The sequence below is a fragment of the Pteropus vampyrus genome, unplaced genomic scaffold, assembly GCF_000151845.1.
Source record: "Pteropus vampyrus isolate Shadow unplaced genomic scaffold, Pvam_2.0 Scaffold318, whole genome shotgun sequence".
Lineage (NCBI taxonomy): Eukaryota > Metazoa > Chordata > Mammalia > Chiroptera > Pteropodidae > Pteropus > Pteropus vampyrus.
In genome coordinates, this window is record NW_011889099.1 from 1396264 (window position 1) to 1419221 (window position 22958).

Consider the following 22958-nt stretch of genomic DNA (forward strand, 5'->3'; position numbering starts at 1 on the left):
ATGAGGACCTTCAATCAACAATTATCATCCCCAAATTCGAATTTGGGATGAGCAACCAAAACAATCTCTCTGTAAGACCTTCTACCTAAAGGCAATTCTGGTACCTTATAGCTGCCATCTCATTAGGTATTTCTTACCTATTCCCACATGGGATTCCAAGATCATACTGACATCATTGGCGCCATCGCCTATCGACAGTGTTATTGGGCTGCCTTTTAAATTCTTCACCATTCTGACAATCTAAACATTAAGTACAAAAGAAGTATAGAAAAGGTCAAAGAATGTGAGACTGTACTACATTAGGGGCAAATGCCTCATTTACACTTGTAAAAGGAGGCCTTCCAAGAAGAAAGGTAGTTTGTGTATATATGTACAATAGCCTCAAATTCTCAGAGGCAGAACACAGCTTTTCAAAATGTTAACACGAGCACCCATTTGTTTCTGGTTCTGTGAATGTATGTACTGCCCCCAAACCCTTGCTTCCTACCTATATTAGAGGTCAACATGTTTCCCTCTTTTGTCATTCATTGCTTCATTTCAGATCGGGTGTTGAATGTGTGACAATGGAGACCAGAAAGCTGATTTGGGGTACCATGCAACAAAAGTGGGAAGTGGGAGAACAATGTTTTTGATAACCTCTCTGTCTCTCCTCCCTGCTAACACTGTCCCTCCCCCTCAGGGCATAAGTCCTTATTTCTAGGGACTTATCTAATGTTACATTTTTGCACTCATCTAGCTGTCAACTAAACTCCCACTGCCCAATATTTCATCTTTCTTATAGGTAGCTGCATTTTAGAAGGAGGCATCTTAAAGGTGAATGGACTTACAGAAAGATATCTGATATATATATAAAAACCTTGTCACTATTCCCTGAGTGTCTTTTTAAGGTGTCAATGGCACGAGGCAGCTCAATGCTGTGTTCATGGTAGGTACTGAATAAAATCAATCTTCTGGTGGAGTTACTTGTGAGAAGTGTATTGGGTAAGCAGCTGTCCTCCCACCCTATGTTTCAGATAATGACTGCTTTATGTGTCAACTTTGAAAACCCCTTAGAATCTAGCAGCTTTTAAAAAGCTTATATAATTAAGTATCTAAATAATGTCTTGGAAAAATTCTGTCCTCACAATTGCTTTCACCAGTTAACATAAATAAAATCCATTTTAAACATAACTGAAGTGATTAAAAATAATTTATACGAGGCTAAACTACTCTATAATCTCTTTAAACAAAATTCAGTCAGGTTTTATTTAGTATTAAATAGCATACCAAAAAAAAACCCACATCCAATTCCATTTAACACAAAAATGATGTTATTGTAAAATGCCAGCTTTCCTCCAATTCCTCCACTCATCTGCATTCTTTTAAAAAACTTTATAAGACCGTCAGAAATAATCTGTGAATCAAAGATAAAATTAAAGAACCCCAACTAAATTTGTTTTTAATGGGCTACAATACTTGTTAAACTAACTGCACCTGTTATACTATGTGCAGTGATGATTTGCACCTCAAAGAAGAAAAACTGCAGCCAGGAAAGGTCTAGGGAAGGCAATGAAATTATTAAGGGTGACAGCTTCTGCATAGAATAAAAAGACGAAAGCTTGTCCTTGTGGAAAGATAAAAGGACATATAGTCATGGACTATAAAATAACGAAAGATTTAGATAAACATGTAGTTTTTACTGAGCCCCAGGTCACCTGGATTAGGAACTTCTCTAGGACAGCTTCGTGAAAAAGAAATCAATTTACCAAAATCCACTTACTGGTCAACTATTAACTGCATGTAATTCAATATATAAAGCAATGTGTAAATACCAGAAAAGATATAAGGCTTGGTCAAATACTTTAAGCATATGATGATGAAGTAGTAGAGATAAGGAATGGATACAAGAATATTAGGTAATCAGATTAACAATATAAGATAACAATATGCGATAATCTGTGCATGAGAATATATAACATTGTTATCTAAGTCATCTACATAAGAAGGTCTATGATGTCAGAAGGAAGAGGACACTATATGCCAAAGTGATCAGAAATGATTTCACAGAAGAGTGATTTGATCTAAATCATAAAACATTTGGAAGATTTGCATGGATGGGGAAAATGGGGCTGAAGGAGTATTCCAAAGAAAGAAAATGGCATGTTCTAAGGAATATAGCCAGGTAAGTAGAGCATTTGTTTAGAAAATAGATCTGGCTTGAACAGATTGATGAGTTTTCACGCAGGAGGAATGGATAGGTACAAATAGGGTGAGATCAACAGGGAATAATATTCTGAAAGTGGTACCACGGTAGAGGAGGAATGGGAAGGAAAAGCAAGACTGCAGGCAGAGAGAAGTTAGGTGGAATACAATGAGCTGTTAAAGGCCTAGACTTGGAAGATAATGGAAAGAAAGGAACGGATGGAAAAGATAATATATTAGAAAATGGACAGAATTTAGTGACTGACAGCACATGGAAGGGTAAAGTATGGGGGAAGTCAACAGAGATTTCGAGGTTTTGAATCTAGAAACCTGCAGGTACGGTGAGCTCAATAACAGATGTAGAAAAAGACAAGGAAAATGACTGTTGGGCTCTAGCGAAGACTGAGTTGAGGTGATAATGACACACCCAAGAATATATGTTCAGTTAACAACTAGAGAAGTAAAGTAGAATCGTAAAGATTTGGATTGGAGAACTGACTTGAAAATCATCTATATGGCCATGCCAAATAAGTAAGTGATAGCCCAGAAGAAGTGACTAGAGTGAGAGAAACAAAACAGACCAAAGACTGAATGACAAGGGGGTTCACAATCTGGGTGGGAGAAGTGGCATGAGGTCAGGAATTCAGACACTGACCTGGCAATGGAATGGTCAAAACTAAGGTGAGCAATTTGAGCAACAGATAATGAAGGCAGTGTGTGTGTGTGGAGGGGAAGGAATATTGCCTCTGACTAAAGGGACAGATATGTGGTTGGAGGAGTATCCATAGAAGATACTGTTCTGGCAGGATGTGCTTCACCAGCTAAGGCTAACCAGGGCTCTGAAGGTTGAAAAAAGAAAAAAAAAAACACCTGACTGCAGTGGGGATTGAGAGTGACAAGAAAGTAGACAGAAACAATGCCCTATATTAGGATGGGCTGTGTGTATGTGTGTGCGTGCATGTGTGTAGTAGTAGGTGGGGTATGTGTAAAGGAGAAGTCAAAGACACAGTCATCCCCTGGGTATAGAGCAAGTAGCTGAAGAATCTGTAGAAGCAATACCAACACATATGAAAGAATACAGTATATACAGAAGCAAAAATGTATGTAACTGAGACCCTAAAGTACCTTGGACCCTATGAGTATAAGGAAGCAAAGTGAAGCAGATCAATGTGGGCTGGAGGAGCTAGAAAAGAATGCATATGGTAAAGTGGCCCTTGACCTGGGTTTTATTATGACTAAAACTTTTGTTAGGCCAAGAGGAATTCAGAGAGAATTCCAGATGAAGGAATGATATAAGAAAAGCTCTGGAAGTTGGCGTGTACATGTCATGTAGAAAGAACATAAAGGGGGAACAGTTCACACTGGATATGGGAGTTATGGTGGACACAAAGTATGCAGACACACATTAATGGCCAACAGGGTGAGTCCCGAGTGCCACATGAATTACCTGCCCTTTATCCTGAGGGACTAGGAAACTACTGAAAGTGGGCAAAAATATATGATGAGAGAAGTAGTGTTTTAAGAATATTAATTTGAGAGTATGCGGAAGGAAACTGAAGAGGGAATTGTGAAAGTATGGAGACTCAATCAAATAGTTTGCCTGTAAAGTCGTAAGCGCTCGGACTAGACTGGAGGTAAAAGGTTTAAAAAGATGACACCAAAATGAAAGCTATGACAAAAAGTAGAATCAACAGGACATGGTGACTATACAGGGAGTAAGGGTGAAGAGCAGGGTCAGAAGTAGTTTGGAGACTTAGAAAGCAAAAGAAAAATTGCACTGGTAACAGGAATAACGAAGACAAAACAAACTGGCCTGAAGGAGAAAATTCTAAAATTTGTTCTGAACACTAGAATTTAATGTGACAGTGGGGATTCCATATGGAGCTATCTGGCAGGCAGCTACAAATATGAGACTTAATGAAAAGGAAAAGTCAAGATCAGAGCTATATCTACGGGAGTCATAGAAATGGATGTGCTTATTTAGATATAGGCTATAGGTGAAAAGCAGAGGGAAGACTTACCCTCAGAGAAAACTGATAATAAGAGAGAAGGCAGAGGATGAAAGAAAAATAAGAAGACACTAGATTGACAAGTAGGGGGGAAAAAGTCAGGACCATGGACCATCACATAAACCAATGGAGGAGAGCTTTAAGGACAATATAATTGACAGTGTCAAGTGCAGCAGAGAATTGAGAAGGAGAATGGAAGACAGCACGATGAATTCGGTAAAGAGGTCACTGCTCTCCTCCAGGCAATCCGACAGAGTAAGATGAGAAGAAAGAATGCATGTGACTAACGTAATAGGGGAGGCAGAAGCAGCAGAATGGAGGCAGCAGGCACCAAGCCATTCATTAGAGAAATTTGGAAGGTGAGAAACTAGACAGCCAGCTTGAGGGAACAATAAGGTAAAGCATAGGTGTAACTGAATTTGGTAGGAAGACTGCTGACTTTGACCGCAAATAGGACGAAGCCAGGGAAGGTGTAATAAGGTAATAATGGCTCTCTGAAGAATAAACAAATTAAAAGTAAAATGAACATTTGCACATGTGTATACAGAAGTCCCTGGAATGGAACATTAACTAAAATGCAGTTACCTGTGCTTTCTGTAATGGTGCCATCCGACAACAGAGCACTGCTGTGCACTTCATACAAATCTGTAGGAAAATGCTTTTGTAATTGTTAGAACCAGAATCTTGAGTAGAATTTAATATGAGTGACAATGTGGAGCCATCGATGATTAATCCATATTCCTGATGTTCTGTCCATGCTCTAAAAAAGAAAAACATGCTGTATTTGAATCTATTAATTTCTATTTAGGAACCTGATTTCTTTTAAACTACCAAGAGGAGGGTCTGATAAGAGTCATCATCAATCTGGTTCTTGAACCTGTAAATTCTAAAGAAGCGTCTCTCTAATAATAAAGGCACAAGGGACTTTTCATCACATCTTTGAGACTCAAGCTGCCCATACAGATGACATTAAGTTCTAAAAGGTATAAAAATAATGAACATTTAGCAACCAGTCTCTGTAAAAGAAAGTGGAGGTGAATTTTGGAAATTACAGATCAAACCCTGTTATGAAGACAAATGTAAAAACTCAGTCTAAAAACTCCTTAACAATACAAGGAAAAGACACAATGGCTTTGGGGTATACAGATCACAGAAGACCTTTTCTTAATACATTTGCCCAAATGACAAAAACCATCAGTAGACCTGGCTTCTCAAATAAGATGGAGTACCTAAAATATATGGTGTTCATTAAATACCATACAATAATGGTATATGTTCTTTAAATATCATTTTATACTAGATTAGTAGTTCTCGACCATAGCCTTCTCATTAGAATCATCTGGGTGGCTTTAAAAAATTGCCTACACTTGAGGTCTATTCCCAGACAAATTAAATAGAGTCTCTTGGGCAGGGCTGTTATATATAGGTATATTTTTAAAAGCTCTGTAGGTGATTCTCATGCATAGTCAGAACTAAGAGATATTAGGTGCCAAGAAAGATGAATGTAACCAGTGCCAAGTATTTAAGAAAAACATATGGAGGAAAACTTACAACTGAGAAAATTCTACTAATTAACACATTTTTTTTTTGCAATAAAAAGAAAATGATTAGTCAATTTTAGCTCAGGGAATCTTGGGTGCCATTTGAGAACCAGTGCAGTGGAAGTATTAGACACAGTAGGATCTCATCGCTATAGATTTATTTGTCTAATTTGATGCTTCTTAAAATTTAATGTTTAAAGGAATCTTTGTTAAAATTTCTGGGAATCTTGTTAACGTACAGATTCTGATCAGTAGGTATGAGGAGGGACATGAGATTTTACATTTCTAAGAAGCTACTGGTGATAATGGAGCTTCTGTTCTGTGGACCAGACTTTTGAGTAGTGAGAACCTAATATACCTCACCTATCTTTTATTCCATTTTTTGGGTGTATACTGCTAATACCACAATATTTTGTACTTATCCATATTTTGCTTCATAATTTTATGAGCATTTTTTTTTACTAATTAAAGAGATATCAATCATGTGTTCTCCTTTGCTCCCCTACTCACAGAGCTGACTTAATGTGCAGAAAACAGTGGCTCAATAGTCAAACAATATATGTAAACATCAACTATAAGTAGACCATATAGAAGAATGTAAAGAATTATTAACTGTTCTTTCCTTGGAGAATAGGAAATCTCCTTGGGGTAACAGAAGCATATATGATAGAATCTACCAAACCAAACAAGATATTAGTTAATATCCAGTGACTGGGACAATAAATACGCACAGGAAGAACAGTGAGTTCTTTGTGAGGTGTGATATCTGAAATAGAACTTTAGAGACAGGGCAGAAAGTGGTGAGGAGACAGAACGTATGTTGTGGTGCACTAGGAAAGTAAGTTGAAATGGTCACTTGAGGCTTTTGGTACGATCTGATTCTGTGGGTAATGGAGAACCACTAAAGGTTTCTGAGCCCACTTGTCTGGCAGTAGGGCTTATGGGATTTGAGGCATGAGTTGTTACAAATCTGATGTGCAGCACTAGTGGTGAAAATAAGAACACAAATAAGGCTTGGCGGCTGATCTGAAATGGAAGGGACAAAGGAGCAGAAGCTGGCAAAGGTGATTCCGGGTCTGACACCTACGTAACCTGGGGAAAGACTGTAGCCACTTCAAACAGATGAGACAGGAAGAAGGGATGTTCTGAGCTGAAAAATTTAGTTTTCTCTAAGCCCTGGCTTTTATAAAAGTGCCCAGAGCTACTGAATGGAGCTATGGACTAAACTGTGCCCCCCGCTCCTCCAAGTCCTATGTGGAAGCCCAAGTGTGGTGGTATTTGGAGATGGGGCCTTTGGGAGGTAATCAGGTTTAGATGAGGTCATGAGGATGGAGCCCTTATGATGAGATCAGTGTCCTTATAAGAAGAGAAGCAGACTCCAGAGCTTCCTCCCTTTACTATGTGAGGACACAGCAAGGTAGCTTTCTGCAAGCTAGGAAGAGAGACCACACCAGAACTCAACCATACCGGTACTCTGATCCTAGACTTCAGGCCTCCAGAAATATGAGAAATTAGTTTCTACTGTTTAAGCCACTCAGTCTATGGTATTTTGTTATGGTAGCCTGAACAGATTAAGACAAATAGACAAGTAAAAGGCATGTAATTTGGACTGCTTTTAGAAGTACCATTTGGCTAAAGGAAGGAAACATTTATCATAGGCAATTAATAAAAACCTGTTTATTCTTACTGATGCCCAAGAAAAAGAATAATAACAGCTGTTTTAGAATTGGCCATAGCCTCATGAATGGGGGTTATTCATTTTCAAAGTTTGTTTAAACACTAGAGATGAGGATGCAGATAGAACATAGTTGTTAATGATATAGCATGGGCTCTGAAATTGGATAAACCTGCTCCACCCTTTTATTAGCTGTGTAATCTTGAAAAAGTCACTTCACCTCTCTGGGCCTTCGTTTCTTTATCTGTAAAATGATGAAAATAAGATTGCCTTACTGGGTTGTTGTGAAGATTAAAAGAGAATAATTACATAAAGTGCTTAACATTGTTCCTGGAACACTGTGCTCAAGAAATGGAAAACAAGTTTTATCTAGGGGTCTTTGAATTTAGTGTAGGCACATCTTATGGCATTTCTGACGGGGAAACTGGTTTGCTTATGGCCAAGATAAATTTCAATAACTGGTTTACAAGACTATGCCTTGGTCAATGGTAGGTGTAGAAAAATATATCATTGAGTTATTGTGTATCACTGGTTTTCCTTGAGACCCTTAGGTTCCACAAATTCTTTCTAAGCAGCTAGATGAAAGCAGAGTCAAAGTGTCCATGTTAACAAGTAGTTGGTTCCCTCTGGAGTGCTGTGGCACAAAAATACACATAGAAAATGGCTCTAGAATCTCGAAATGCATGGAAACTATTATAGAGACTGGTTTTATTACATTCAATTTAAGGGACTGTGAAAAGAAGTATTTTTTCTTAACAGGGACCAGACAAGAATATCATGCTAAATACCCAGACTCTAGCATTTAGAAGTTGAACTAGTTTTCTAAATCTTGAGAAGTGCAGGGTTTTCTTTTAAATTAAAAGAAAGGTGGAAAGTGCCAAATAATCTCAGCTGGGCCACTAGCCAGTCCTCAGGGAAGGTTTTAATTTATTAAGAGAAAACACCTGCAAACAGAGTGATAAACAGAAAATGGAGCCTTCTGCCTAAACAGCTGTGATTTATATCTGTACCAAAGTCTGAATATAAGAAGCTGATGCACTTTCTTACTTTTTAAGATTTCTAGAACTTTTAGGAAAGTCATGCAGCAACTTCTTACGATATTCTATCAACAATTCATGTAATCGATCTTCTTTCCTTTCACTCTCTTCAATAGTTTTTGTGGTCAGTTCCAAGAGCTCAGTGCTGGTTTGGAAAAGGCGGCAGGCATAGCAGGTGGATTTGGCTGTCTCCATCTTGTCCCCAGTAAGCACCCAGACTTTCAGACCTGCTGTATGTAGAGCTTCAATGGTCTCAGCTGCTTGATCTTGCAGCCTGGGAACACAAAGGAAATCTTATTATCCTCAAAAATTCCTGACAGAGATTCTGTAAGATGGCTTGTTAAAGAGAATATTTTTACAATTCACAGCAATTCTGGAGTCCTGACATGGTTATCATAGTTGGTTTTCTTATATAGCCTCTATATTCTTTCCGAGAATGTTCTCTCTGGCATAGTTTTACTGATTAAATTTCAAACAAGGAGGTTTAAAAAAAATTCATGAAACCTCTTGATGTAACCGAGATCCAATGGCAGAATTGAGAATCATTACTCTTAGCTAAAATGTTCAGAAACTCACCAAGCATTCTTATTCACTGTTACTTCAGCATATTTCATTATACCTTATATCTCTCCATACAAATATTTAACATGATTCAAAACAGAAAGGGCCAAAGACATTGATGTTGAGGGAAATTGGTAAATCCTACCCTTGAGGAGTTTTAAGAGTTGGAAAGTCAACCGTCCTGAAAGAGAATTTAAGCAGAATTCTGAAAGGCAAGGTTAAAAGAATACTTTCTCTGAGTTCCTTTTGGCAAGAGAATAAAACTGAAATCAGACTAAATGAATTCCATTAGAATTTCAGTACCTTCCAATGTGGCTGAATCTATATTTATAACTTTTTGTTTAAGTCTCACAGTTTGCATTTATAATTTCTAAAAAACTCCTAAAACGTATATTTTTTAACTTGTGTTAGCATTTATTTGATGCTAAATTTACTACCAGGCCATAACTTTTTGTTTCTTCAGTTTCTTTTGGGATATCTTTTCCTTCTGCACAAACTCCTCTTCTGCTCTTTGAGTGAGGGTCACCTCAATGTGGCAGAGAGAGCTCATGTAGGGGTTGTTAATGTGCCCATGAGCTCTGTAAGTTCTGTGTGGCATCTTGGGAATTTGGATGTGCTCAATGACCAGAGAATCTACATCTAAACTCTTAAGTTCAGCATTACTCTCCGCATTTTTAAGCATGTGCAGCAAAAAGTTCGGCACTCTTTTTGGGCCACCCACCTGCATCCAGCCGCACTCTTTACCCTGGGCACAACTACCAACTCCATCACTATAAACGACGGAATGGCACATTGCTTCTGTAATGTGACATCCTTAAGATACTTGGTGGCTTTTCAGATAGGCATACTCTTGATGGCCTGGGAAGTTTCACAAGCGTTCTTAAAGCGAACACAAAGATTTGAACCTCTTGATTTGCATGACTTTATGAAGTTTTCTGGGTCAAGAGAATAGCAAACCATTTTCAGAGGTCACCTCAGGCTGCTTATGGGAAGAGACTCCTAAAATATTGAGTCTAAAACTTTCAGGCGGCGCAACGCTAGAGCTCTACAAACATGTCTGGCAGAGTTCGGCCTATATAGTTAAAGCAAATCATTTTAAAGTATGCAAAAACAAGCTCTAATCTGTTAAACCAGGTTGAGCTCTCATGTTATTTCCTCTACCATGAATTTACTTTCTGCTCATCTCTGTCAAAATCTTACCCATTCTACGAGACACCAGCTCAAATGATGCCTCCAGCACAAAGCTCTCTACATATAACAAGACCATTTCATAAATATCTGCATAAATAAGTGGATGGCTTAGTAAATCTTCAAAGGATCTTAGAAGTGACAGATTCTTCTAAGTCACAAATACTTAACTTAAAAATCACTCCTACAAACATTCAAAATCTGGGGTGTAGACAAAGCAAAATCAAAGATTTCAAAATCTGAGAATAAATTACCAATCTGAACAGAGACCACGCTAAATGACGAGTCATTAAAATAACAAAAATATCATTTTCTAGTTACTTGTCTTCCACTGCAGTGGCTCCAATTAAATTCATGTTTGTCTCAATATCATCAAAAATCTTTTCCATTTTTTCTTCTCTGTCTTGCAAGGACATTTTTGCCTCTATGAGCTGTCTGTCAATTCTTTCATAATCATCTGGAGCAATTTCTTTGAAGGCTACACAAAGTGTCCGATACCCATCCTAGAAGCAAAGTAGGAGATCTCTTGTTATCCAAATAATAATTGAAAAAAAAACCCACACACTCTTTTTAAATACTCTTGCTCTACTACAGATTATAAGTGGAAAGGTAATATTCAATCAGGTTTTGAATAACAATATCTCTTGGGGGAGAAAAACTGAACATAAAACAAAGATTCTCGAAGAGTCTTTAAGGCTGCAAATTCTGAAGAGAAGTTTGCTCTAGGATAATGTTTTATATTAAAATAAGAAATATTACTAAATCCTCAAATATAAAAATGGACCATAAAAGCAAGTTAAAATTCACTTAAAAGCCATTTATAGCAATCCCATAAACATAGTCATCTCTAGCATTTCTCTATTTATTGTGAGGAGGGGTGTAGGCTCACCAATGCGTTTCGTTCCACATGGGTTTTAGTTAACTCGATTTCATGATTTTGCACTCTGGAAAAAATTGCTGAGTCTGCTCCTTTACAAAAAAGAATTATGTCTCCTAAAATAAAGAACCAAAGTACTTGATTTAGAATTTAAAGACTTGTATTGATATTTTAATAACATAACTATTCAGGTGGCCTCTATACTCAGCTATTGTGTATCCTGAGCCTGTTTTGCAACGCTCACCCCAAATGGAATGAAACATCTTTACCTTTACTCTGTCAGAACAATATTCATTACCTCTTAAGACCCATATAGATACAACTAATCCCTTACAACACTTCTGTTAACCTTATGCACTTCTGTTAACATATACTTCCTTCCAGTAAATCATGGAAGACTGTGCTTGTGCCAAGAAACTGCATCTTGAATTCTCTTTGAAAATGTTGTCAACCATGGTCTAAAGTGTACATGTGATACCTGCAGATATCAAGGACCAAACTGAAGCTCAAACAAAATAAAATCATTTTGAATAAACTATATAAGTTAGCTTTGACAACAGTAGCTTGATGGTTTTTATCTGAAACTTGAGAATAGTTTTGTAGAATGGTAGTACAAGTACAGCGTTATATCAGTCCATGCACCCAGGAAAGTAATCACAGTTGAGCATTAAGAAAAATACTTCGTCTTGTAAGGCAAAGTGCTGAGAGCAAGTTAAAAAAAAGTTGCTCTGAGGTCAAGGCCACTTCCCCAGATATCTCACCATTTGCAGAACACTTACATGCATGTGCACAAGTAAAAACAGCAAGTATTTCAAATGTTAAGTTTTTTTTCCCATTTACTCTCAAATACAGTGTGTTCAAAAGTCACAAAACAAATTCCATATTCATATAATGAAATCATTTTCCTGACTGCAATCACACCACAAAGTATGAATACAGTGGAATATGTTCCCTGAAGGGTCTGGCTATACCTTCCCATTCTCACATGAAGGAATTTGAGAATTAATACTAACAAGTAAACTACTAGAAAATAAATCAAGGATATTTTGAAAAACCACCTGGAGACAGACAGACAGAGACAGACAGACAGACAGACAGACAGACAGACACACACACACACACACACACACACACACAGAGGCTTCTGAGAGCTCAAAAATGAAGCAGGTGTTTTCATCTACGGGTCCTGCTGAATCCAAGCAGATGTCCGAACCACCATGGCTCTTCCCCAAGATATAGGGCAACCTGGGATGATGGTACTGGTTCCCCTGCAAAGCGCAAGCTACTTTGCTGTCAGACGAAGATGCCAGAGTGTTGGAGTGAAATCAGAATGCCCTTTCCCAACAGGTTTGCCCTAAGTTGTCTCTAGCTCATCTGCTTCCAAGAAGTGTAAAGCAGTGGGGACTGAGGAAGGTCAGGGAGGAGTAATTAGCAACTCGACACTTAAGGACTCTACAGCTAATAATCTCAAACCTCCCAATGGTACTGGGCTGCTGCATGTAAATATTAATGGTGACTGGTCAATATCCTGAACTATAAAAAAGTCACCCTTTCAGTTCCTCTTTGGACCACCACGACTAAGGAAAGGAGTTCAGTTTCCAAGAAAATGCATATACAGTCATACCATGAGCTCTGCCACTGACAATTTGGCAAGCTGAACATATGTATTTTATATAAATACGTTAAGGTATATAATTCAAAAGCTACTGCTTTGCATGACTTTAGTTGATAATATACTACTACATGTAATGTTTTCTTTCTTGAAATTTTTAACATATAAACCTATGAATGGAAAAAAAATAAAAGTTTTTAAAATGCATACCTGCTTGAGTCTTCACAATGACACTCATACGACGGCGGATAGAATCAAAGTTTAAGGTGTGAAGAAGTTCATACCTTTGTAAGAAAAATGAGAAAAGTAAAATACCTAGACCACATTGGGAAAAATAAAACACAAGAGAAACATCTTAAGAGGACAAAGCTCTCCTCTTTGGGTAAAAAATCCTGGTTATGTGTATAACTGGTAATTTCCACTGTGTCTTTAAAATTTCTCTGCACTTAGAACATTCTGTCAGAAAATACCAGTGCTGGTTAAGGGGTATCTCTATCCTCTCCTTATAGAACTTAAAATGATAAGGAGACAGTGACTACACAGGAATACAGGACAAAGAAATGTCCCACCAAACCACATCTAACAGGTCTAGAAATAGTTCCACCCTGCCAATTATTTTAATCATCTATTTATTTTCTTATAAAGGGGCTCTGGACAGAAATTTGCACATATGTTCACTGATTTTTCTTGCACCGTGTGTTGGAGACCTGAAATGGCATCTTAATTTCAGAAAGTCCAGACAGACTCTCATTCAGGCTACTGGACCCATATGTGAACTAAACTCGAATCATTTTGACCTCAGATGAAAAATGTCTTTCTCCTCCTCCAACTACATTTACATAAAATAAAACTCTGAAGTGGGATAATAGAGTCCTACATTTATAGATGCAGTTTCCTTTGCTGCCCTTACTAAATTCAATTAAGGTTGACTGGGGTTAAGACGTGACAAACACACAGTGTTACTTACTCTTCTATTTCTTTTCTTTGGTTTTCTATTCTCATATGGCCATTTTGAATTCCTAAAAATGTGAACCCATACCTGTCAAAAACAATAAAAAAGATCTTTGTATATCTCTAAAGAATGATTAATTTCCCTTGCACTGGGGTTACTTGTACTGTTTATTGCTTCTTTTTCTTACGATCTCAATCTATAACTGTACTTCCCTTTATTGGTTGAGATAACATGGTGCAAGTCAATGCCCAGTTACAAACTGTAACCAAGGAAGAGTCAATTTGTAATTCTAATTCTGTAGCTAACATACTGGGTAACCTTTTAGCCTCTTAATCATCTTGGGCCTCATGGGTAAAATGGGACTGTCAGTTACCAAATGATGTCAAAATTGCTAGGAGTACTTCAGAAATAGCATGTGTTGTACAAAAAGTGGCCACTGTTATAATTTGTAAAATATAACATGAACATTCAGACTTCTGGCTGGTAAGCATAAATAGTAATGCAAGTTACATCTATGCACTGATCTTTTTCTTTTTGATCTTAATTGGTTAGGGTTTCGGAATTTTTCACAAACTTTCAGACAAAGATGCCTGGCTTTTTATTAAAGAATAAGGATATTTACAAGATGAGGTTACTGAAACAAACAGAGAAAAAAAATAACTCCTGTCCTGTGATTTCACTTTCTCAGGACAAATACAAGAAATGCTTACCTGTTTTTTCACTCTTCAAAAATGTTAATTTCTCTACAACTTACCTCAGGGTTTTAAAAACAGCTTTATTGTGGGGTGGCTCCATAGTGTAGTGGTTAGCACATCTGCTTTACATGCAGAAGGTCCTGGGTTTGCACCCCAGGTGGAGCCACAGACCATACCCCAGGTGCGCCACACCCTCCGAGTGTGGCAAGGGTGCCAGGCCCTGAGTGCACCAGGCCCCGGGTGCACGCCACAAGCATGTGGGAGGAGACACCCCAACTTCAGAGATCCAGTTCTTAAGGGGAAACGGCAACATCCATAAGTCAGGGGTGGATGTGGGTGGGGGGGGGAGGAATTAAAGAGAGGGAAAAAACAGCTTTATTGAGGTATAACTGACAAAGAGCTGCACATATTTAATGTGTGCAATCTGATGAGTTTGGACACATGCAAACATTCATGATATTGTCACCACAATCAAGGTAAGAGACATGTCCAATACCTCTCAGTTTCCTTGTATTCTTTTTTTGTTGCTCTTCGTGATAAGAAAACTTAACATGAGATCTACCCTCTTAATAAATTCTGAAGTGCTAAAATACTGTATTGTTAACATAGGTATGACGGTGTACAACAGATCTCTAGAACTTATTCATCTAGAATAACAGAATAACATAAGTGCTTACTTTTTAGCTCCTTTCACCAAAGCTATTTCATCTGGTGAAGAGGACACATAGGTTAATTCAGCTGATTCTGTAGCTCCATCAACAGCATCATTTGTTTTAATTTGTACAGTATGGCATAAACACAAGGCACGCATAAAGAGCTCTTCTCGATTCTGTTGAGCAGTAATAGAAAAATGACTATTTTATTTTCATTTTGATCAATTGGTAACTAGTCCACAAACAGAAAAGATATTAATGTGAGAGAAAGTTATAACCTCCAGCAAATTGAATTAGCAGAAATTCATAAATTCTTAATACTCAAATGAGCTACATATCCTCCTAGTACTTAATAGCATTCCTGATTCTCAGCTAACATACCCTAGGGGCTGTGTTAACTCATTCATGTTAGTGTAGTGCCACCTAACACCACAATAGTGACTTCTTCACAGCCTAAAAGAGTTCATTCAGTATCTAATTCACAATCTGGCAATTGCTCAGGCGCAGGGAGACTCTGGTTTATTTAATGCCTAGATACTCCTGGGACTTCAATGATTTGAACAGATATCATTCTTGGAGCAGCTCATACTTTTAAAGACAAAGCACAAAAAAGTTATGATCACACAGACAAGTGAAAGTTTTATCGAAATGCAATTTCCTATTATTCTCTTTACTTATAAATTCCAGAGGTGTTAGTAAAACAAGAAAGGTGAAGTGAAAGAACAAACAAATGTCTATTCAAAAGTCTATGTCATAGGCCGAAATTCATTTCTAATATGCAGGGTTAACACATGCATACATAAACTTGTAATACAGAAAACAGCACCTTATCTGCTTTGTCAAAATAAGTTAAGGATCCATCAGTTTGAGAGAGTCCATCAGTCTCCTGAGTTACACCTTTATACTTATGCCCATCTATGCAGCATTCAATGAATTCCATGCTGTTTTCAGTGAGTGTTCCGGTTTTATCTGTAAATACATAATCCACCTAAAAACAAGGACACAAACATATGTGTTTTAACTTTGTTCCGAGTGATTAATTTTTAGTTGGGTGTAAGACAGAGCAATGCCCATATCCATAGAAAATCACCTTTTCTAAGACATCCTGTCAAATATTTGGCAATTACAGAAGCAATATTATTAAAAGAACTAGAGAAATGAACTAGTGTTTTTAGACACTGAAACAGTATCACATGTCTAAGGTAGACCTACTCAAATATATAAGATTAACAGGAAGGAAAAGTATGGCTATTTTATCAAACTAATTTAATACCTGTTTTGATGTAAAGAAGTTACATAAGAAAAATCAATTTTGCAAGCAGGAAACAAGAATATATTGACTACTTATTATACACACACATGCGCACACACACAATATTTGACAGGAACTTAACTGGGATATAATAAAACTTTTCCTTGAAAAGTAAAATTTTCTGTAAATGTACTGAAGTAAAATGCAGTGTCACATAATGTGCATAAGAATTACAGAATATAAATGAGACAGGGGAAATAATAATATTAGCAGTTAATCAGGAGACACAGTAAGTCAATAATGATAAAAACATAATTGAAATTTCTTTCCACGTACTATGTATATATCCAGATACTCCTCAAAAAAGTTTTCAAATTAAAAAAAAAGCATTGATAGATTAAAATATGAGTACTTTCATAAATAATGGAAAAAAATAAGTAATTTTTCCATGAAAAATAAGCCATTTTGAGCATTTCCATTTTATCTGTTTTTATCTCTTCTATTTATAACATCTGGCTTTTGGAAACCCACAATTTTATCCTCCTTTTTGGCAATTTACGCTTAAATAGTTAAAATTATGGGCTGACAGGAACAAGCATAAGCACACCATTAAGGTTTTATTATGTAAGGAAGAAAGAGATGAACTCCAGCAGTAGTTGCTTTCTAATTATTTTTCAAAGCTTTTCACGGTAGCAGCACTGGTACAAATATAGCATTCCAATCTTCATTTTTTCCTCTCTTAGCCAGCCAAGTTTGAATTTTCTCTTTAAATTAATCCAAGTGGTATTATTGCTGTGTTGTTAGATTTTTTCCAGTTAAAATGAAAGTCTTTGGGGCTTTTCTGATCAAAATTATTAACCTTTATTTTTCCTTGAAGGTTGTCCTGGATTGCTGCACCTCTTGTACTTGGGTGAGCATTAATCAACCCATTCAGAAATCTTTTATGAGTGTCAAAGGTAGTAGTTTCAAAAATATAAAGTACAATCGTTTGCCTATATCTAACAGGCTGTGCAGTATGGATCTACATACAATTAATCTCTCAGGTATAGGTCAATAAACCATACCCTAACACAGTAATTATCAAACTGTAGCATGCATCACACTCACTTCAAGGGCTTGCTGAAACTCAGATCGATGGGCTCTATCCCCAGAGTTTCTAATTCAGTAGCTCTGGGGCCGGGCCAGTTAATATGAATTTCTGGTAATTTATCAGGTGATATTGGTACTGCTGGTCCTAGGATCACACTTTGAGAACCACTACTCTAATATATGCTCTATACTCAGGAAAGGGGAGGAGAGGATTGGCTGTTATTAAAAAGTATGTATTTTCATATTTAAGTGAGACAGAGGGCTAAAGAGTGACAGGATGCTGCTTGCCTCTCTAAACAGCCTCTTCTTCTCTAATGGTGAGTTTGAACCAGGTAAAAAGGCCCCTCTCTATCAACAAGTTTAAACCCATCACTTTACCTAAAGTGAAACAGATGTTCTAAGGTAGAAAGAACTCTGAATTAAAGGTTGAACACATGGAACTGCCTATTTCATAGGTCGAAATCAGTCAAAAATGTTCACATCATTCAACCTAATAGAACACCTGGAATGGAGTCTTGGCTCCAGCATCTACTAACTTTGTGATCTTAGAGAAATCTCTTCATCTTTCTGAACTTTACATATTAAACTTAAAGAACCAAACCTGTCACACAAAGCTGTAAAGAATACCAAATAAAGCTCATCAATATGTTTTTAAACTATTAGGTATTATATACATGTTGATTGTCATTGCTATTGATTTAAGCAAAATTACACAGTACTGGACTCCTTCTATCATCCCACATTTCCTATTTTTTCTGATTATGATCACATTGCTATCAGTTAGGTATAATATGTGTTTCCCCAACTAAATGGTGAACAACTTTGGGGTTTGTTTGTAATAGTAACCTCAATACCAAGAACATCTTCTACATACACAGTAGACGTTCAATACGTAACCACTGAATTGAAATGTTAGAATCAGAGTACATACTCAAACATGCCAGTATGCGTAGCTGCAAGACTGGGAGGGGATATAAAGGAGGCTACCTCCACAATTTTTTTCAGGACAGGTTGAAACCATTTGGTTGTCTGAAGGACTGATGTCTGATCGTAAAATACCCTATTCTTTTCTTCTTTTCCAACTGAACTGAGTGAGCAGTCTACCTCTTTTTGTTTCTCTGGTCAAACACTATCCTAAATTTATCTTTCTATTTTAAAAAATATCAATGTAGGTCATTCTTCAAGAGATTAAGCAAGTGTTTGCAATGATGTTGATGAGAACTAATCGACACTGCATTTAGTAACATAAAAAGCCCTATATCTCATCAAGGAGGAAATTGGTTATGCTTCATTTTTTATGTACCATTCCATTGAAAGCTAAATGACCTAAGAAACTATTTCAAAATTTCTTTGCATTTTCATTCAGGTAGTTTCTATACATGTAGGCTGATAATGACAGTGTTGTTTTTTCACTGTGTACATTGAGGTGATCAGACTATTAAACTTAGTGATTTGACTAAATGACAATTGAACCCAGAAAAGCAGGTTTTGACTGGAGAAAGAAGTAGTGGATAAAATGAAAACTGTAGTTTTTTTTCACTGATCAATTTTACCAGATCATTACCCAAAGCTCCACTCTACTTTCTGCAGTGTGAATACAGTCTAAATGATAGGAACAGGCTGCATTCCCATAGGTAACATGGAATCTGCTGAGGTAGAGATCTGGAAGAAAGAGATAAGGGTCTCATCTAGTGGAATGTGGCCTGGCGGGGTGCGTGCGTGCGTGCGTGCGTGCGTGCATGCGTACAGTAGCCTGGAGCTGGCCATGTTCATCCTTGGTTAAGTTAATTCACATAGCCAGGCACTGGATCGAAAATGGGCATATTAGTCAACTAAATCTTTGATCAGAGAAAAGTTCACCAGAGGTGGCTTGTAACTTAATTTTTGTTTTTCAAGAAAAAATGCTACTAATTGATGCCTCTTAATGGGACTAGAGTAGTCCTACTCATTTAGCTCTGTCCCTGGAGCTATATGAATTTTTTAAACTTCTGGTTTAAGAAAGCTAAGGTCAGCTGCTACAGCTGAAGTCACCTACAAAAGAATATCTAAGAAGAAAGCATTTATTCATGCATTTCTTGTTGAATCTTTAGTGACTCAGTTCAGTAGCACTGTGGCCTACAAATTCCATGCTCTGGGATCCTGGAGTCCTGAAGTCAGTTTTCAACAAAATGATATCTGGAGAGTCCTTTCATCCTTGAGTGTAGTTGTCAAGAGAGTATGTTGATTTAGGTAAATACCATGTAAAGAACAGAAATAGAGAGTGGGGGCAGAGGGAGACTAAATTTAGGAAGAGAGTTTTGAGGTATAGATGCAAAATGGCACCATTTAAAACAAGTGTGAGGCCCTATTCCAGCCACACAGTTCCATTAATTGAGTTTGTATCTTCCAGTCACAGAAATGACATTTCCACATTCCTGACATTCTAAATATCATAATTAGATGCAAGCCAAAAAATTCCCTCAACATATGAAGATCATTACATGACACGGTAAATTCAGACAAAGGGAAAAACTTTCTCAATACTGTTTTTTAAAAGCACCTAAAAAGTCATCACTTGAAGAATTAGAGCTAGACTGCATTGTACTGGAAAACAAATGCACCTGGGTTAGAAACGAGGTTACCGCCTGGACTACATTGGTATATGAAGCAAAAAACATTTTGAGGAGTGCAGGACCTCACATTTTCCTTTCATTTAAATTTCTGAACTGGAATAAACAACTGCTTTCTAGGTCTATGTTCCATCTGATCAGAAATGTACTAAGAAAATGTCAATAGGACAACTCTGGACAATCTAGTTGATGGAACAAAATATACTTATAAATGAGCTTTATTTACTACCCTGTATTCTATCCCCAAAGGGCTACAGCTGTTGATGAAGACTACATGTTTCCTGTTCCAAAGCAATAACCCATAATCTAACAACATCACCAGGTAAGTTTTAAAGAAGATATCTATAACATTCAAATTTAATACATAAATGGGGATCTTTCTAAAAAATGCAAGCAAAATAATTGATGCTATAGGTATGAAAACATTGTTTGCCTTTATTACATGTCTGTATAAAGGGATTTTCTTTGAATCACATTTCTAAATGTAAAACAGTCACATACATTGGTAATTCAGACTGCAAGAAAAGATATTTTAAGTATGTTAACTTATGTTAAATAAAAATATGTTCTAACCTGACCAAGTTCTTCATTAAGGTCTGATGTGTTAACCAGGGCTCCTTCATTAATTTCTTCATCATAAAAGTCCTTATCCCATGAAATGAAAAAGGAGCCCAAGAATTTCTGCATTTCTACTGTGACATACATGGAGACAGGAATGATAAAGTTGAATAAAACCATAAATGATAGGAAGTCGGTGAACATTTTCAAAACCTAAAACAAAAGAAATAGTTCACGCTAATTAGATGCATAGTTCCATCCAATAAATGCAGTATAATGAACTAGTTAACTTTCTATCTTTATTTCAATGCTGATAGCACTGCTCTTACTATAAATAAACAAACAAACAAACAAAACCAAAAAAAACTTCTCAAAGACACTTTATCAACCAATGGTCAAAATTATTATCACAGTATGTGAGAACACCCTCAATTGTGTCATTATTCTTCAGTGTACCTTTTGACTCAATACTTTTACACTTCCTTAAGTTCTTGTTCCTCCCACCCTGAGACAGAAATGTAGTAGCAAAGTTTATACGTAGGCACTCATTATGCTCCTAGCATGCTATATCACAAGCTCATATATTAACATGCCAGCTTCTTTCCCCAATTACTTAAAACCCTTATCTAAAGAGTTCAAAACAAGCATAAGAAGCCTAAAGTAAAAAAAAACAAAAACAAAAACCACCAAAATAAACAAATAAACCTCTAAAACTTAACTATTAATGGCTTAGGGCTACCATACAACCAAGGGAATACCCAGAAACTAACAATAGGTATCATTACCTGAGCAGCATTTCAATAAAGGGTGGTGTGGTCACAAAGTGCTAGAGTGAAAATTTTCAGCATAAAACATATTACCTTCAAAGTATCCCGCTCTTTCTGGGTCTTTTGGTTATACCAAGGTTCATCGTTATATGGGGTACTTTGCCAAACATACTTTAGAGTAGTGCATACTACAGCTTTGGTCAGCAAGATAAATAAATACACAACCAAGAAGGCATTAATGGATCTGAAAAATAAGATGTTATGGATTGAAAACCATCTAATTACTTAAGATATCAACCAGGTATAATTAAAACTGTTCAGTTTTCTAAAGCTTCTCCTGTGTATGATGTGTAATCACAGCACAAGCCTGCATGTATGAATCACTGCTGAAGCATTACTCTCAAGTGGTAAAATGGAGAAGCCAGTACTGACCTGCTGGTCACCAATGCTCTCTAAAGTGCAATGGCTGACTAGCTTAACATAACTTTAGTAAGGATCCTATAAAGTAACAGGACACACACACACACACACACACACACACACACACACACACACACACACACACACGCTAATACATGCATGCACCAACACAGATTTGACCCCTATAGAAGGAGTAGGTTGTTTCCATTTCCCTAATTCCTAAAGATTGGGAGTAGAGGGTGGGGAAGCGAATATATGAAATCCTTAAGCTTAGTACAGATTCCTTTAATCTGAAAGTAGAGCTATGGAAAGGGTGTCTGTCATGGATGTAATGGATATCCATGTCAATGATACAGAGGTCCATGCCAGTGGCAACTAGCTTGAAGGTCTACCAGGTACCAGTGCAACATTTGCCTGGAGACTATTATCTGTGTTATAGACACCCTTTACATATAAAGCAACTATAGGACGCCAAACCATTATCCAGAAGCAAAAGGGAATAAATTTATATTTCAATTAAACTCTGCCCTTGAATAGCTATGTGAGCTTAGGTCACTTATCCCTGAGACCATTTCTTCATCTGTAAAGTGGATAGGCTAACAGGAATTACTCCATAGAGCTGCTCAGAGGATTAAATCAAATCAGAAATATAAATCACTGAGTGCAATTTCTGTAACACAAAAAGGACTCAAAACGGTAGCTGCTGTTATAATTGATTTTTTTTTTTATTACGATTGTTATTCAGAATTGCTGAGAAATAACTACTTCGGTTCAAAAACAACTAAAAAAATTGTGGTGCACACTAACTTTTCAACAGCAGAACGTTTCTGAGATTTCCCTTGGTAGTTCAAAGCCATTTTGGTTTCCATTCCAGTGTAAACAGCAACTCCTAAGGAATAACAGAATAAAATGAAAACTGGGTTACAACCAACTCCCCACTCAGTTGGATTTATCAATTTTTTTCAGTCTATAAAAGTAGGAATTTTATACCCTCTTCTATTCACCAGTTTACATATTTGTAGTATAATTTTAATTCTACATAATTTGTCATATTTCAAGGTAGTTTACCATCTTATAAATTCCCAATACCTAAAAATAGGCTTAGATTAAATGGCAATTGTCTGCCATGTTCAATTTTTAACATGCACTACTTATGCACAGGTTTTATAAAGCATATTTCTGATAAGTATATCTTAAAAATTGTTCACCATATATCTTCTTGGTATTTTTTAGTGTAGCTCCTTTCAACAAGAGATTTTCAGGTCCCAAAGACCTAAATGAA

General features: G+C 36.8%; 1 protein-coding gene across 2 annotated transcripts in view; it reads right to left on the minus strand.

Moving 5' to 3' along the window:
• The window catches only part of ATP11C (ATPase phospholipid transporting 11C), a 167438-nt gene that overhangs the window by 35101 nt on the left and 109379 nt on the right, over nt 1-22958 (minus strand). The window contains exons 10-22 of one of the 2 annotated variants that reach the window (XM_023521807.1): nt 22885-22949; nt 22484-22565; nt 21350-21500; nt 20505-20702; nt 15808-15969; nt 15006-15157; nt 13649-13720; nt 12892-12965; nt 11082-11185; nt 10514-10695; nt 8454-8717; nt 4776-4950; nt 138-240 (exon numbers count right to left, since the gene is read on the minus strand). In XM_023521807.1, the coding sequence (XP_023377575.1) occupies nt 138-240; nt 4776-4950; nt 8454-8717; nt 10514-10695; nt 11082-11185; nt 12892-12965; nt 13649-13720; nt 15006-15157; nt 15808-15969; nt 20505-20702; nt 21350-21500; nt 22484-22565; nt 22885-22949 (1784 nt within the window). The remainder of the gene's footprint in view (nt 1-137; nt 241-4775; nt 4951-8453; nt 8718-10513; nt 10696-11081; nt 11186-12891; nt 12966-13648; nt 13721-15005; nt 15158-15807; nt 15970-20504; nt 20703-21349; nt 21501-22483; nt 22566-22884; nt 22950-22958) is intronic. The other variant, XM_023521808.1, reaches the window with a different exon arrangement.